Source organism: Lingula anatina, chromosome 2 (assembly GCF_051362555.1).
Source record: "Lingula anatina isolate TDL-2025a chromosome 2, LinAna3.0, whole genome shotgun sequence".
Lineage (NCBI taxonomy): Eukaryota > Metazoa > Brachiopoda > Lingulata > Lingulida > Lingulidae > Lingula > Lingula anatina.
Genome location: NC_141768.1, coordinates 284,186 through 300,318, shown reverse-complemented (window position 1 = coordinate 300,318; position 16,133 = coordinate 284,186). Strand labels below are relative to the sequence as shown.

Here is a 16,133-nt window from a genome sequence, read left to right as displayed (position 1 = left end):
GACCGTCGTTTTGTGACTGTTTCACATGCACCGACGTCAACGTGAGATAAACACAATCCACGCACAATGAATATCTACAAAATGAGGCCACAACACAAACAGCGTGTTATCGCGGTTGTCCTAGTTTTGTTTATAGGTTTGACATACTGGTGCTGGCCGGGGAGAAGGAGAACCATGGGGGAAAGGACTGGACTGGAAACCAAGTACAAGAAGTTCTATCTAGATGGAAAACCACTCCGTATTTTGAGTGGTGCAGTTCACTATTTCAGAGTTGTTCCTGAGTACTGGGCAGACCGGCTGATGAAGCTGAAAAGCTGCGGGTTGAACACTGTAGAAACGTAAGAAATGCAGGACATGCAAAGACTGAAGTGTTGGTTGTGTTTGTGTGGACTTACTAGTACATGTTGTACATCTAGCGGTGCTTATTGCAAAGGATTTAACTTGCATTTGCCATTATAATTACATGTAATGTAAATTCTGAATAAGTAGTCACGTCAAGAGATGGACTAAAAGAGTCAGTATTACCAGTCATGTTGCTATGGTTTAAGTTTGTATGCACTATCTCAGCAGCCAGTATTATTTCAATAGGATGCAGGCTACTTTAACGTCCACATCATGCAACTTAATTACTTCTTTTAATACAGAATATAGAACAGCACTGGGATGGATAGTAGATAAATTAATATTGTTTTCCATAGTTGGTAATTGTAGCCAATAGTCTGCTGGTGACATGGTGATGAGATGGTGGATATATGTTATTCTGTCACAACCTAACTGAAAATGCAACCTGATACATGACTGGGAATTGGCACCATGTTGTCGATGTGGTTTCCAGTTCTCATTCCTACCACTGATCTAGCTTTATAATTTGATTAATTATTAAAAGAACACTTTTTCAGAAGAATTGTCAACAACAAAGTTGCCAAAAGCAGTTTTACAATTTTGGTATAAAGAAAAGAATAATTCACATTAAAGCCATAGAAATGTTATATTCTACTAGTAAATTCAGCATAGTGTTATGACGTGCACTGGTTGATCTTAATGGCACTGTAAGATTAAATGTTGACACAGGTTTAAGATAATCAGTTTACCTTAATCCATCCTATTAAAAGGCTGGATTGTCTCAGCTTTCATTTATATTTGATATTTATCTTATGTTTTTGCATCCATTATAGTTTGTCTTGTCATTTGAAAAATTAAATAGAAATTTATATTAAGGAATGAGAGTAAAGAAATCAATCAATGTGATCCTTCCCCTTTGTTATTTGTATTGAAGCTTATATAATGTGATTGTCCCTGATTAAAAAAATATTTATATCATTTTCTTTCCATAATTTCAATGAAGGTATGTTCCATGGAATTTGCATGAAGAAATCAAAGGAAATTACAAGTTTGATGGCATGTTGGATCTAAGGCAAGATATAACTGACTTAAAAGGAAGGGTAAAGTTGTATATCAATGTAAAAAAAAAACAAACTATCAGATGTTGGGAAAATATCCATAATGTCATTACAAAATTTGCAAAATAGTCATACTTGACAATACCAAAATGAACATATGTTTATATCCCTATTTTTGAATTTTATTCATAAACTTACAAAAATGTCGTAGTGTAAAATGTAGTCGAGTTGTGTATACTAAAATGTTTTAATGACATTAACATTTGTAATTTTAAAAATTGGAAATATACTGTAACATGATTAGTGTAAAACAACATTTTGACATGCTTTAAAATTAATCATTTTAGGAAATATATTTTGTTGGCCAAAAAATTGGGCCTCTACGTTATCTTTAGACCAGGGCCATTCATTTGCTCTGAGTGGGATTTTGGAGGATTGCCTAGGTGAGAATGATTAGGATGGGTGTCTTACAAAATATATGTTTTTGACTATTTCATGCTATTCATGACTCTGTGAAAAATTAATGAAGTAAAAACTCAAAACTGTTGTCATCATTTTAAGCAAATGATAAAATGAGTAGAATAGATGTCATTAACCTTTTAAGGATTGAATGATTACATTCTCGCCAAAAAACCCTTTGTTTCAGTTGGTTATTACACGATCCACACATGCGAGTGCGATCCACATATCAACCCTTCATGGATGCTGTTGATAGTTACTTCTCTCAACTCATACCACTTGTAGCTGACCTTCAGGTGGGTGTCGTCTTAATCTTGTGGTAATTAGTACCACCAGCGTGTACGCTGGCGGTACTCATGGTTTTAGTCCCGACCCGTCTCGTCCAGCTCCGCCGGCTCCGCCGGCTCCGCCGGCTCCGTTGGCTCCGCCGGCTCCATAAGCTCCGCCGGCTCCGCGTACTGGCGCCGGATACAAGTCACCGTTACCGCTTCTCCTCCTAGACCACAAGGACCCCTGTCCCCATCTCTTGGATTTAGGTCACATATAACCTCAACTTGAACCCCCAGGTTTTTTTGTCTCAGTCGGTGCATTGACCTGGGCGTGACGCTCGTTGCAATGCACCCTTGTCAAAATTTTTGAAAATTCAATGCCAATTATCTACCCTACGGAAGGAATTATGGGAAAAATTTCTACAGACGGCTTTCCAAAAGTCATATGTGTAGATTTCAAATATGCCCTTGGATTTGACCTTTGACCTTTATTTCAAGGTCAAAGGGGCCAAAATTTTCAAAAAAATGAAATTTTTTACAAAAAAAAATATTATTTGCACTGTTATTCAGACACTACACAGACTTAACCAATAATTATATTGGAAAGTGTTACCCTTTGGGTCATCTTTCATCTCCATGAATTTGGGGTCAATCGGTGCATTTTCTCGGGAGTAGCGGCCATAAGATACCGAAACTGAAAACTGTCTCTAATTCGGGAACCATTAATGCTAGCGACCCGTTCTTTTTTGCATTTTATAGAGCATGTAAAGCCCAACACTGAGAGTGGTCTCCGTTTTTTTTGTATTTCAAAGGGTTTTCGTGTTATGCTGTATTAAAAAGTACTTTGTGGTGGCACATTATTGTAACTCGGAATTGTAACATTTAGTCCCTTATATCTCCAAAACTGGCAGAGGTGGTCAATAGTTATTATTTAAGTTGAATAGGAAGTCATTTACTTGGAATCTAGATGTGACCTTGAAATTGACCTTTGACCTACTTTTCACCATGAACTGAACTTTGCAAATTTTTGTTCCGTTTAATCTCCAAAACTGGCAGAGATAGGTCCATAGTTACAATTGAACTTGAATAGGAAGTCATTAGAGGCAATTTACTCTGACCTTGACGTTGACCTTTGACCTACTTTTTATCATGAACTGAACTTCGCAAATTTTTGTTCCCTTTTATCTCCAAAACTGGCAAAGATTCGCCCATAGTTACTATTGAATTAGATTAGAAAGTCATTAGAGACATTTTATTGTGACCTTAAAATTGACCTTTGACCTACTTTTCACCATGTACTGAACTTTGCAAATTTTCATTCCCTTTTATCTCCAAAACTGGCAGAGATAGGTCCATAGTTACTATTGAACTTGAATAGGAAGTCATATACTGGCAATCTAAGTGTGACCTTGAAATTGACCTTTGACCTACTTTTCATCATGAATTGAACTTTGCAGATTTTCTTTCCCTTTTATCTCCAAAACTGGCTGTGATAGATCCATAGTTACTATTGAACTTAAATAGGAAGTCATATACTGGCAATTTACTGTGACCTTTAAATTGACCTTTGACCTTCCTTTTACTATGAACTGAACTTTGCAAATTTTCGTTCACCTTTATCTCCAAAACTGACAGAGATAGGTCCATACTTGCTATTGAACTTGAATAGGAAGTAATACACTAGCAATCTGTGACCTTGAAATTGACCTTTGACCTACTTTTTATGATGAACTGCTTTTTGCATGTTTTCTGGCCTTTGAATCTGCAAAATTGGCAAAGAAATGCCCATGGTTGCTATTGAACTTGAATAGAAATTCATATACTATGATATTGAAATTGACCTTTGACCTACTTTTTCACCATGAACTGAGCTTTGCATATTTTCTTGCCTCTCATATCTTTAAAACTAGCAGAGATGTGCCCATTGTTTCCCCTAGGTTTTCTCTTTTGTCAGCATATATGCACCATTGACAACACATTTCAAGGAAAACCAATAGGCCTTTTGTCTAGAGAATACAGTAGTGATCAAGGGTAGGAAAATGCAAGTCAATTCAAAAATCTGCTTGATTGTACCATTTTTAGTTATATTTTTTTGCATATTTTGAGAACTCTTGTTGATTGCATCTTATAGAGCTTCTCAAACACAAGACTGGTGATGGTGTCCCTTTTAGGAGGGGGGGGGGGTCCATACAAATGCGCTTACTCCAGCTGGTGGTACAATATCCGGAGGCGGTATCGCCTCTCTGATCCTCTAGTTTATTTTTCAATTTTTTTTGAAAAAAAAAATGAAAATTAAAACATGCTTATATAAATACTGTAAGTAGTCATACTTAACATATATGTGGCTTATGCTGACATGCAATTTTGGCTGAAAGATTTACATAATGTACTTTGTTAAATAATTATAATTGAGAATTGGTTTTTGTTATGATTAATCTTTTTCAGTTTTGATATTCAAAGATCTAGAATGAGATTTAATTACTTGTTTATTGAGAAGATATTTAAGGCAGTATATTTTCATTTATAAGAGACCTTCAGTCAAGACTCATGTTCAAGGTTTACATGCTTGGGTGAACGTTTCCTCTCCTTTTAAAGCAGTCTTATCAAAACATTTCTTTATTACAGTATACAAAGGGAGGACCCATCATAGCTGTGCAAATAGAAAACGAATATGGGTCATTTTCCAATGATATCAACTACATGGAGTTTGTTAAGACGGTATATAGAGACTGATCTTGTTTACTTGCTTTATCTTTGTTACGCTTATCTTTATTTAATGTTTGCTCTTTGACAGTTCATTGATGAGAATGGTTATACACAGATCTGTAACCATTTCAAAATTAAGCAGTTTGTAGAGCTTTAATATATATTTATATATTAGTGATATTTATTGTCAATCAAGAGGTATTTTCAATATTCCATTGATGTCATTTTTTTAAGCATCTGCTGAAATCAAAAGCACCTGCATACTATGAACTTGTTTGTTTTATTTTGATGCCCTGTCTTGATATAATTAAATAATTAATTAATAAGTGTTGTTTATTTTAGACTATGGAGAAGTATGGGATTGTAGAGCTGATGTTTACCTCTGACAACGACATGGGGATTGATAAGGGCTCCATGCCTGGAGGTATTGATACATAGTGAACTATTTAATAAAACAACTGTAGAAAGTATAGTTATAATACAGGGTGACCCAAAAATATAATAGTGTTATAATACCTTCTCTGTCTGTAACAAAATGTGGATTGATGCCTGGAGGTACTGTATTGATACAGATTGAACTTTGTGATGAAAACAGCTATAATGAATTAAAAAAAAATCATTGTACAGATACTAACGTACAGTTGCACACCACCAAGAAAAGTTTCTTCAGTTTTGATTGTAGAGATGATACTGTTTCTCTATGAAGACAAAAATATTATTACAATGCAAAGGGGTCCTTAAACTACTTCTTTCCCCTGCTATATTTTTTTTTCATTTTTGCAAATATGAAAATGGAGAGAAAAAAGTCAAAGCAGTTGTACCTCACCTTGACCCTGTTGAATCAAATTGGTGGAAAGTGAAGTGTTGGAGGGGTGGAGGTCATTGTTGGAGGGGGGAGGGTCATTGTTGGAGGGTGGAGGGTCATTGTTGGAGGGTGTGGGTCATTGTTGAAGGGGGGAGGGTCATTGTTGGAGGGTGGAGGGTCATTGTTGGAGGGTGTGGGTCATTGTTGGAGGGGGGAGGGTCATTGTTGGAGGGGGTGGGTCATTGTTGGAGAGGGAGGGTCATTGTTGGAGGGTGGAGGGTCATTGTTGGAGGGTGGAGGGTCATTGTTGGAGGGTGGAGGGTCATTGTTGGAGGGTGGAGGGTCATTGTTGGAGGGTGTGGGTCATTGTTGGAGGGGGGAGGGTCATTGTTGGAGGGGGTGGGTCATTGTTGGAGAGGGAGGGTCATTGTTGGAGAGGGAGGGTCATTGTTGGAGAGGAAGGGTCATTGTTGGAGGGGGTGGGTCATTGTTGGAGAGGCAGGGTCATTGTTGGAGGGGGTGGGTCATTGTTGGAGAGGCAGGGTCATTGTTGGAGGGGGTGGGTCATTGTTGGAGAGGGAGGGTCATTGTTGGAGGGGGTGGGTCATTGTTGGAAAGGGAGGGTCATTGTGGGAGGGAGAGGGTCATTGTTGGAGAGGGAGGGTCATTGTTGGAGAGGGAGGGTCATTGTTGGAAAGGGAGGGTCATTGTGGGAGGGAGAGGGTCATTGTTGGAGAGGGAGGGTCATTGTTGGAGGGGGTGGGTCATTGTTGGAGGGGGTGGGTCATTGTTAGAGAGGGAGGGTCATTGCTGGAGAGGGAGGGTCATTGTTGGAGGGGGTGGGTCATTGTTGGAAAGGGAGGGTCATTGTGGGAGGGAGAGGGTCATTGTTGGAGAGGGAGGGTCATTGTTGGAGAGGGAGGGTCATTGTGGGAGGGGGAGGGAGTAGAAGAAAACACTGTAATGTCTCTGAGTGAAGTACTTGCTTACTTTCAGTGCTGGTGACAGCCAACTTTAATGAGCTCCATGTTGCTGAGGGACTGTTCAATCAGATCAGGAAAACGAACCCTGAGTGGCCGCTGATGGCGATGGAGTTCTGGCCAGGCTGGTTTGACCACTGGGGAGAGGAGCATCATAAGTATAGTGAAGAAAGTAAGAACTTGAAAAGCTTTCAGGCAGACATCTGCCAAGGCAGTTAAATCCACATTATTGATTAAAATTAATTGGTTATTAATTGCCAAAATGTAATTAATTCTAAGTTATCCCATTCCTTACCCATTTTGAGACTTCACAATCAGTCCATTACTTTTTGAGCTAGATTGTTAATTAAGAAACCATCAAAGACAAAAAATAACTTTTTTTGTGGATGTAATTAAACATATTGTAGATTCTTATGAGATGATTACAAGTGGCTTGTTAAATTCAAATATGGTTTGTATAAAGGGTTTCTAACTGTTACATTTTCATTCTTTTTTATGTACAGACACAGATGTGTCTGTACATATTGCCATCACCTGCGTCTGTCGTCGCTGTCGCCGATGCCGGCGCCGGCACTGTGCACTTTCAGCGTAAACACGATAAGTGGAACACAGTTTTACTTTTTGGTTTTATATTTACAGAGCTGATGAATATTCATAAAACGCAGGTCAAGTTCGAAAAATCAGCATGATCGGGCCATTATAGTACATGTAGAAGTTATGCTGTTTTTTTCACTTTTCAGCATATATGCAACTTTGTAAACACATTTTAAGGAAAACCGTTAGGCCTGTTGTCATGAAACTCACAGGAGTAATCAATCTTACTAAAACGCAGGTCAAGTTAGAAAATCGGCATGATCGGGCCACTATTTTAGTAGTTATGCTGTTTTTTCATTTTTTATAGCTGAACTTTCCTTTCTTTAAAAATCTTTTCTCTGACTGGGAATATCTTAACATGTCATTACAATTAGTTTTCCAACATGTTGAGTAATTATTATTTTCTTCGTTTTTTTTCCAGAAACTGAAACTGTGCTGAGGTATATTCTGAAGAATGATGGCTCAGTGAATTTCTACATGTTTCATGGAGGCACCAACTTTGGCTTCATGAATGGTGCTAACGGGCCGCCATATGCACCGACCATCACAAGCTATGGTGAGAGCATGTTTACAAATGGACTCATTTAGACGGGAAATAGTTGACGTGTAGTTGGGTGTGTAACTTGAACATTTTAGTGCAGAAGGATACAACTGTACCTCAGCCTAAAATTAGGTCTAGTTTTGGTGTGTCCCAATATTCTTTTTTTAGTGTGAAATATAACTTTTTACTTTAATAACATCTCTTGAAGATGCATTAAGTACCAAATTGAAGACAAGGCAGTTTGTAAGGGTTGACTACCAGACTGCCAGGTTCAAATATGACACTTTGTATTTCATTTAAAGATACATACAAAGTCATTTTTTTGTCATAAAAATCAACCAAATGCCAGCATATAGTTTCAAGTAGTATAACTAAGAGAATTGCCAAAAGGCATTGTTTAATTTTACACGAAAGTGTTGTTTGAACAGATTTTTCTGCTAGCATTCTATGCTGTATGTCAATGGGGCAGAAAAGTAGGTCACGAAAGTAGGTTAAATTGACAACCAAAAATTTAAAGAAAGGAGCACTCTAACGCTCTTTTATGGTTGATCGGGTGATTTATTCAGTTTATCCCTTGGCATGTGGAATTTATTAGTGTCATAGAAGAAACTAGTAGAAGTGGTTTACATGTGTTACTGGGAATCCGCCCTCCACCAATGCTCAGTTCGTATGTACCTTTAAAACGACCTCATCAACTGGCGACATCAAAGACTGTTTTCAGTCTAACATATTAGTCTGACTTTGAATATGAACTAAAAATAGGTGGACAGTACAAAAATGAGTTGACTTTTCACACTGGTCACTTGATGTGGAGATAGCCAAATTATGACTATGTTAAGTTTCTGGTTGTGTTTGAACATAACAAGTGTCCTATTAGATACTTAAGAAATTATCATAAAAAGTACAGTCCAATTTTATTTAGTTGTTTGTAACTTTGCAGATTTAATCTGATGATAAACAACAACAATAACAACAACAAAAAACATCCAAATGGAAAATGTTTCAAATGTTTTCTTCCAGACTATGATGCTCCACTAAATGAGCGAGGAGGTTTGACCAACAAATATGCAAAGATCAAAGAAATATTTGAAGAGATGATCCCAAGTGAAAGTGAGAACACCTTGCCTGCCCTCTGTAGTTATTGTGGTTTACTAAAACACAGTGAATTTTAAAAGTTACATTATTTAGTCAGAAAAGCAATTCTCTCAGTGACTCATACATTTTTTACTCTGACAGTAACAACTTTAACAAGTTTAAGTGCAATTTACCATTTCATTGAGACTTACTTCATCACTGAGGTTTTCAGATGTTTGTAGAAGTTCAGAATCTGCCATTAAATGAATCCATGTCCTATACTTCCAGTACCCCATCCTCTACCTGAGCTGCCATCTTCTGCTCACTTGGGGACCATGGGATATGGTAACTATGTTAAACTTTTTAAATTTAAATTTAAATCTCTAGATACATCAAATTTATACAGATGTGCATCAGAATTTTTTAATGCTACCTCTGATCATTGTGCATGCAGACACATCTTTTACAATTTTTATACAAATAAGGCTGTTTGTACTGCATGATACATAAGTGAAAAAAAACTTGTGTTCTTAGTCTTATGTGTTTATATGTTTAAGTGTTAATTGGTATAACAATGTCTGTGTGATATTTTCTACAGGCACAATATAAATGACCAGGTTCATGATGTTGGATTCTATGTTATATTTTATCACTCTCTCTGTGTGATATTTTCTACAGGCACAGTGAAGATGACCAGGTTCATGATGTTGGATTCTATGTTATATTTTATCACTCTCTCTGTGTGATATTTTCTACAGGCACAGTGAAGATGACCAGGTACATGATGTTGGATTCTATGTTATATTTTATCACTCTCTCTGTGTGATATTTTCTACAGGCACAGTGAAGATGACCAGGTATATGCCGTTGGATTCTATGTTGACATATGTAGAGGTGAGATGCTGTAAGATTTTCTTATTGTCTCTTTAACTGATTATGAATATAAGAAGAAATATTGTGGTAATTGATTTATCATTTTACTCTTTGATATTAAAGAGATCATAATATTCACTAATTGCAGATATAATCGAAGTAATCTATGTTTATTGCACATTTGTTCTTTTAAAATGATCTTGTATTGTTCCAGAGTGACATCTATCTTAAATAAAGTAAACTATTTTCCAGTTTTTTTATGTACAGACACAGATGTCGGGCCATTATTTTAGAAGTTATGCTGTTTTTTCACATTTCCTCAGATTCAATTCTTAGGCATGTTAACAGTCTCATTATTTAACTAATAAGATACGTAAAGGTGTTTGTTTCACATTTCCTGCATCTGTACAACATTGTTAGTTGATTGTGTAAAAATGATGGTAAACTTGTTATCATGTATTGTATAATAGAGTTTCAAAAATGGAAATAAACTCATATCATTGTAGTTTGTAAGATTCATTCATTCACTATGTTCAGAAACATAGAATGGAGGAAATTGGACATTAAACACTGTTCTATTGATATTTTTCCCATCTCATCAATTTTCTTAGTTGATCATATAAAAATGACAGTAAAGTGTTAATTTTGTTATATGTTAAAAAATTGTTAAAAATGAAAAAAAACATTTTAGGACAGTGCTGTCTTGTCTACATTTTGGCATTTTCAAGATGTGACTTTGAATTTCCATGGGCCTGAAGACCTTTGCTAGTCACATTTTCTGAATATCCATGATACTAATATTTTATTATTAAAAATTGATGGTCATTATGCTGTTAAACATTATGTAATATTGCATCAAAATTTGAAAAAAAACCTATTTTGGGCACTGCTCCCATGATGACCATTTAAGAAAAACCATGTTACTTACTGTTCTCAAACTTACAAAGAAATATGGGACTAAAATATAGCTTCAGTAGGCAATGCAATCTGCCAGTTAAACAGTTTTTTTGTGAAAATTTAATTTTTCACATATTGGCATTTTCAAGGTGTGACTTTGAAGTTCATCAGGCTTGAAGACCCATGCTAGTCACATTTTCTGAAAATCCATGATACGTATATTTTGTTATTAAAAATTGATTGTCATTATGCTGTTAACCATTATTTAATATTGCATCAGAATAGAAGAAAACACAATTTTGGGTGCTGCTGCCATGATGACCATTATGGGAAAACCATGTTACTTATGATTGCCAAACTTTCAAAAAAGAAATACAGGACTAAAATGCAGCCTGAGTTGGAAAAGCAGTCTAATTGACTTCTTTTTCTGGAAGTTTTACATTTTCAAAGTGTGAACTTGAACTCCCACAGGCCTGAAGCCTTATGCTTGTTACACATTTTACTTACATTGGTATTACCTGTTGAGCATAATTAAAATTTGATGTTGAATTTGCAGTTTAACATAATGTACTTTTGCATCAGAATTGACAGTAGCCTATTTTGTTATTTCCTGCTTTTTGTCTGTACATTTGACAGCTTTGCTGCCTTGTTTATGTTATATATATCATCTAGCAATCAGAGCATTTGATAAGCCTACTTTCCATTTTTCCCATTGGTAGTCTGTCCATTCCAAAGAAGTGATCCCCATGGAGTTCTTGGATATTAACAATGGTGGAGGACAGGGCTATGGCTTTATACTGTATAGGAAGAGTGTGACCAGTGGAGGCACCTTGAAGATCACTGGTCATGTCAGGGATAGAGCAGTGGTCAGTGGCATTGATGACCAATTTATTGGACAGCTGACAGCCCTGTAGCTGGGGGGGGGGGGGGGGGGGGGGTTCAAGGTTAATGTCTACTCTGGGAAAATTTGATTTAGGAAAATTAAGGTTTTATGACAAAAGGTCCACATTTTCAGAAAAAGAAACCCCCTTTTGTAATTGCTAGCTATGGGCCTGGCTTTATACCATGAATAAATTGAAATAGATTATTGCATTGGCCAAAACAATGGATGGATAATATCTTTGTCTCTATACTGTAAAGTGTAAAAAAATCTGCACTACTAACTGATAAGGTCATATCATTATGCTATGTTTATCTTTGAACTATGTAATTTCTCAAATTAATTTCCTTATATGTGCAAAGTAAAATTTTCTATTTAAGGTTTTTTTTTCACAGACATGAAAAACCATATATATATATATGTTTGAAATTAATATCCTCAAATGTACATTGTTAATGTTTCTATTTAAAGGTACTTTTTGATGGGAATGAGGAGGGTGTTATAGATTGTTACAAGCCAGACCAGATAGTAGAAGTGAAAGTATCCAAGGTGGGACATATTACTGATCCGTGTATTTATTATCCTAATTTGTTCAGTTAAATACTTTTACAATTTTATAAATGTACCTTTGGTTTAGAAGGATAGTACATAATAAAATTATTGTGAGAATAATAAAATTCAGTTTATTTTTTTCACAATTTACGTGTGGAAATATTGTTGACCTACAAGAAAACTTATCTGTGCTGCAGTTCTTATGTTTTTCCCATTTCTCAGATGGGCATGTTGGACATTTTGGTTGAAAATCTTGGGAGAGTGAACTATGCTGATGGTAAATCAGGGGTGCTGGATGATCAGAGAAAAGGTATATGGTGATGAAATTGTACATTTTATTTGACATGATGTCATAGAGAATTATTATGTAAATTGTAGATCATAGTTTTTTTTATCATCAAAATATTGTAAAAGATATGATTAAACCTCATGCCACTGAAATAGTCAGTGTGTTAAAGTGAAATGCAAAAAAATTAAAAAGAAGTTCCTTATGTATGTTTGGCGAGATGTGTTTATCTTAAACATGACTTTTTGACATTGTCTTTAAGAAGAGCTTTCCATTCAATTTATTACTTCTATTAATCCAGGTCTGGTAGAGCCAGTAACCTTAGGGCTATATATTATGATTTCTATAAATCCAGGTCTGGTAGAGCCAGTAACCTTAGGGCTATATATTATGATTTCTAATAATCCAGGTCTGGTAGAGCCAGTAACCTTAGGGCTATATATTATGATTTCTATTAATCCAGGTCTGGTAGAGCCAGTAACCTTAGGGCTATATATTATGATTTCTATTAATCCAGGTCTGGTAGAGCCAGTAACCTTAGGGCTATATATTATGATTTCTATTAATCCAGGTCTGGTAGAGCCAGTAACCTTAGGGCTATATATTATGATCTCTATTAATCCAGGTCTGGTAGAGCCAGTAACTAGAGGGCTATATATATTATGATTTCTTTTAATCCAGGTCTGGTAGAGCCAGTAACCTTAGGGCTATATATTATGATCTCTATTAATCCAGGTCTGGTAGAGCCAGTAACTTGAGGGCTATATGTTATGATTTCTATTAATCCAGGTCTGGTAGAGCCAGTAACATTTGGGCTATATATTATGATTTCTATTAATCCAGGTCTGGTAGAACCAGTAACCTTGGGTCTATATATTATGATTTCTATTAATCCAGGTCTGGTAGAACCAGTAAACTTAGGGGATACCAAACTAGAGGGATGGTCCATTTATCCTCTGGAGTTCAAGAAAAAATTTTTGAGAAAGTAGGTTACAGTTTTTAATTGTCATTTCCTCGGATCTAACTCTATTGTCAGGGTGCTAGCTAATAATATTAATCTTAGTACACTGTAACAGAATGCTAATGTGGCCATTCAGTGAAAAGATTTAATATATTTTTCAGTATTGCATCTTCCCCCAAATGGACAAAATTTGACAGGGAATTCCAGGGACCGGCAATATTCAGGGGTACTTTCTTTATCCATGAAGAATCAGCCAGAGACACATACATAAATATGGTGGTCAGTAAACTATTTATATTGTTAATATTTACAGCAACAACAAATAGTATTGCTACAGATTGTGATGATATTCTTCCTTCTAGCAGTTAATTATGATACTGTGTTAAGATTATATTTACCTTGTTTTATTAATTTCTAAGATTTACCCATAGTGTTATGATAAACAAACTACCTTATTCACCCATTTATCAAATAATTGACTTGGTCAGATATCCATGTTCTTTATTTCTCTCAACTTGTGAGATCAATAAAGATTTGTTCATGTCAGACTTGTGAAGATTCTTTTGTCTATAGCTACTTATAATTGTCTGGTCTTACCTGCCATCATTCCCTGATGAAGTCTGATATTGGCTGGTAAGACCAGACGAATATAAGTAGCTATAGACAAAATAATTTTCACAGGTCTATTGCAATATCATTACTAATGAAACTGTTCTACCCATTGTTCATGTCAGGCGTGGAAGAAAGGTGTGGTATTTGTGAATGGGTTTAACCTGGGCAGGTATTGGGAGAAAGGACCCCAGGGGACCCTCTACCTGCCTGGACCACTGCTCAAGAAGGGAGACAATGAGGTAGGTTTAGATAGGAAACAAATATACACTCCAAAAGGATGTGACATTAAAAAGAATTTTAATAAAAATGTATTAAAATACATGTGCTTTTTGGGCAGTCTGTCAAGGCATTTAACTTCTTTTCAATCAATTTATTTCTTTAGCTATTTTGTAGTAATCTTTAAGTTTTGAAAAGTGAGGTGCCAAACAAACGACCATATTGCACCCTGTATATGAATTTTAAGTTTAAAAGAAAACAGAACACTGCACAATGACATGAAATTGAAGAAAAATGAAACAGATGTAACATTTGATGTATATGTTTTGAAAAACTTTTTTCTTTGCATACTTGTAGATTTTGGTCTTTGAGCTCCATAAACCAAACAGTGTTGTCATCTTAGACAATCATCCAGTCCTTGGGTCTTAGAGAATTGATGCTAGCAGGATATTAAAAACACAACACACTGCCAGTAGAACAGAGATTCCCTTTATTATAGCATTTAGTTCAACACGGTTGAAAGCTTTCAGGAATATCCCTGATTTCAGAATTTTCAGTCTTTATTTTGATCATATATGTGTGCATGAATTGACAGGAGTCTCTTAGGCTAGTTTGCTGTCAAAAATTTTTTTAAATACAATGGAATCATATAGTTGTTAGTTGAAAATGTCATTTTATTGACATTTGTACTCTGATTGATACATAAAGTATGAAATTAAAATACACAGTTAAATATAATTCTGTGATTGATAATCATGTATGGTAAAGCATTTACTAGTTTAAGATATAATTTAAGTTTCAGCAAAGATGGATTTATATTTATTCCTATGGTCTAAATGTGATGAGGAATTGCAAGCTACATTTTCAGGATTTTTATTTTTCACAAACTTCACCCATGGTTCAAAGAAAAGCATTTGTTTACCAATTAAGGGAAATGAAATGAGCTGCTAGTTGTTATTAACCTTGACACTGTGATGCTAATTAATTTGGGTTAAAGTATTTATTAAAGGACAGATATGAAGGACTTTGGACTACAGTATAAAAAATCTTACCCTGGAATTTGCTACTCTTTATCCTACAATGTATTGTGATTTTGTGCAATAGACAATAATTTGGACACTTGGCATGTCTTGTTGATATCTGAGTGTGTGCGTGTGTGCGTGTGTACACACTCCGTACGTAGAAGTTTATGCTTGAAAATGAACTTTTCTAAGAAGGCAATGAAATAACACTGATGAGACTTTCCCGACTTTTTCAGGGTCATTTGGGTCATTCTTGTGAATCCTGTACCCTGGACCCCAGGCCAATTTTCCTACTTTTTCTGTGAGGACTGGTCTCTTCCCTGAAATAAATAGTGGACGAAATATTTTATGATTCTTTTATGTTTTACTGCATTGAACCTCATAGTTAATGTAATGCTTTTATTCTTCAGGTGTTCAGGAACAAATTAAAAGACCAGTGTTTTGTTTTTCTTTTCATTACTTGATACACATGCAGGTTTGGTAATTATGTAAAAATTCAAATGGAATTTTATGGTGTAATAATTGTTACTGGTTGTTAATTATATGGTTAATGTTATATTGTTGGATCATGTTGTGGTCATTTAAGACATCTGTTGATTGGGTTTTATATATCTGTACATTAATGGTTCATGTTTTTGGATATACAAGTCAATTGAATATTGGTGGATTAACTATGCATTCTGCAATGTACTTTTTACACTTTTATCTTCATTGCCTAAAGAATTATGAATAAAAGGTGCATTTATTCATTTGACAATTTTAATAATGTCTTTGTGTACTTCAAATGTAACAAGATAAAACCTTCATTCGAAAGATTTTAAGTTAAATGAAAAAAGTAAACTGTGATGTCATGAAATTTAGCCTTAAATCTATTTTTGAAAAGTTATAACCCATTCCTATGCAGACACTTGATGGGTACATACTCTGTCTTAAAGCAAGCACTGACCTGCTCATTGTGTATCTTTAACTGTCTTCCTTTTTCAATAAACCAATGCATGATATTTGA

General features: G+C 35.4%; 1 protein-coding gene across 1 annotated transcript; it reads left to right on the top strand.

The window, feature by feature from the left end:
• The first annotated feature begins 66 nt into the window (after positions 1-66).
• On the top strand, positions 67-15,893 carry LOC147763294 (beta-galactosidase-1-like protein 2). The gene is made up of 18 exons (XM_087007288.1): positions 67-338; positions 1,346-1,414; positions 1,748-1,843; positions 2,047-2,155; positions 4,754-4,846; positions 5,177-5,258; positions 6,636-6,791; positions 7,635-7,769; positions 8,775-8,864; positions 9,117-9,173; positions 9,667-9,722; positions 11,318-11,464; positions 11,950-12,027; positions 12,253-12,340; positions 13,214-13,301; positions 13,439-13,556; positions 14,012-14,128; positions 14,463-15,893. The coding sequence occupies exons 1-18, from the start codon at positions 67-69 to the stop codon at positions 14,532-14,534; spliced, it is 1,923 nt and encodes a 640-aa protein (XP_086863414.1). The 3' UTR covers positions 14,535-15,893.
• Positions 15,894-16,133: the final 240 nt, after the last annotated feature.

Excerpts from the sequence above, each read along its gene's own strand:
- LOC147763294 (XM_087007288.1), top strand. The coding sequence starts at position 67 with ATGAATATCTACAAAATGAGGCCACAACACAAACAGCGTGTTATCGCG. Across the intron at positions 1,844-2,046 it reads GATTTTGGAGGATTGCCTAG|TTGGTTATTACACGATCCAC; the intron begins GTGAGAATGATT and ends CCTTTGTTTCAG. Across the intron at positions 6,792-7,634 it reads TCATAAGTATAGTGAAGAAA|AAACTGAAACTGTGCTGAGG; the intron begins GTAAGAACTTGA and ends TTTTTTTTCCAG.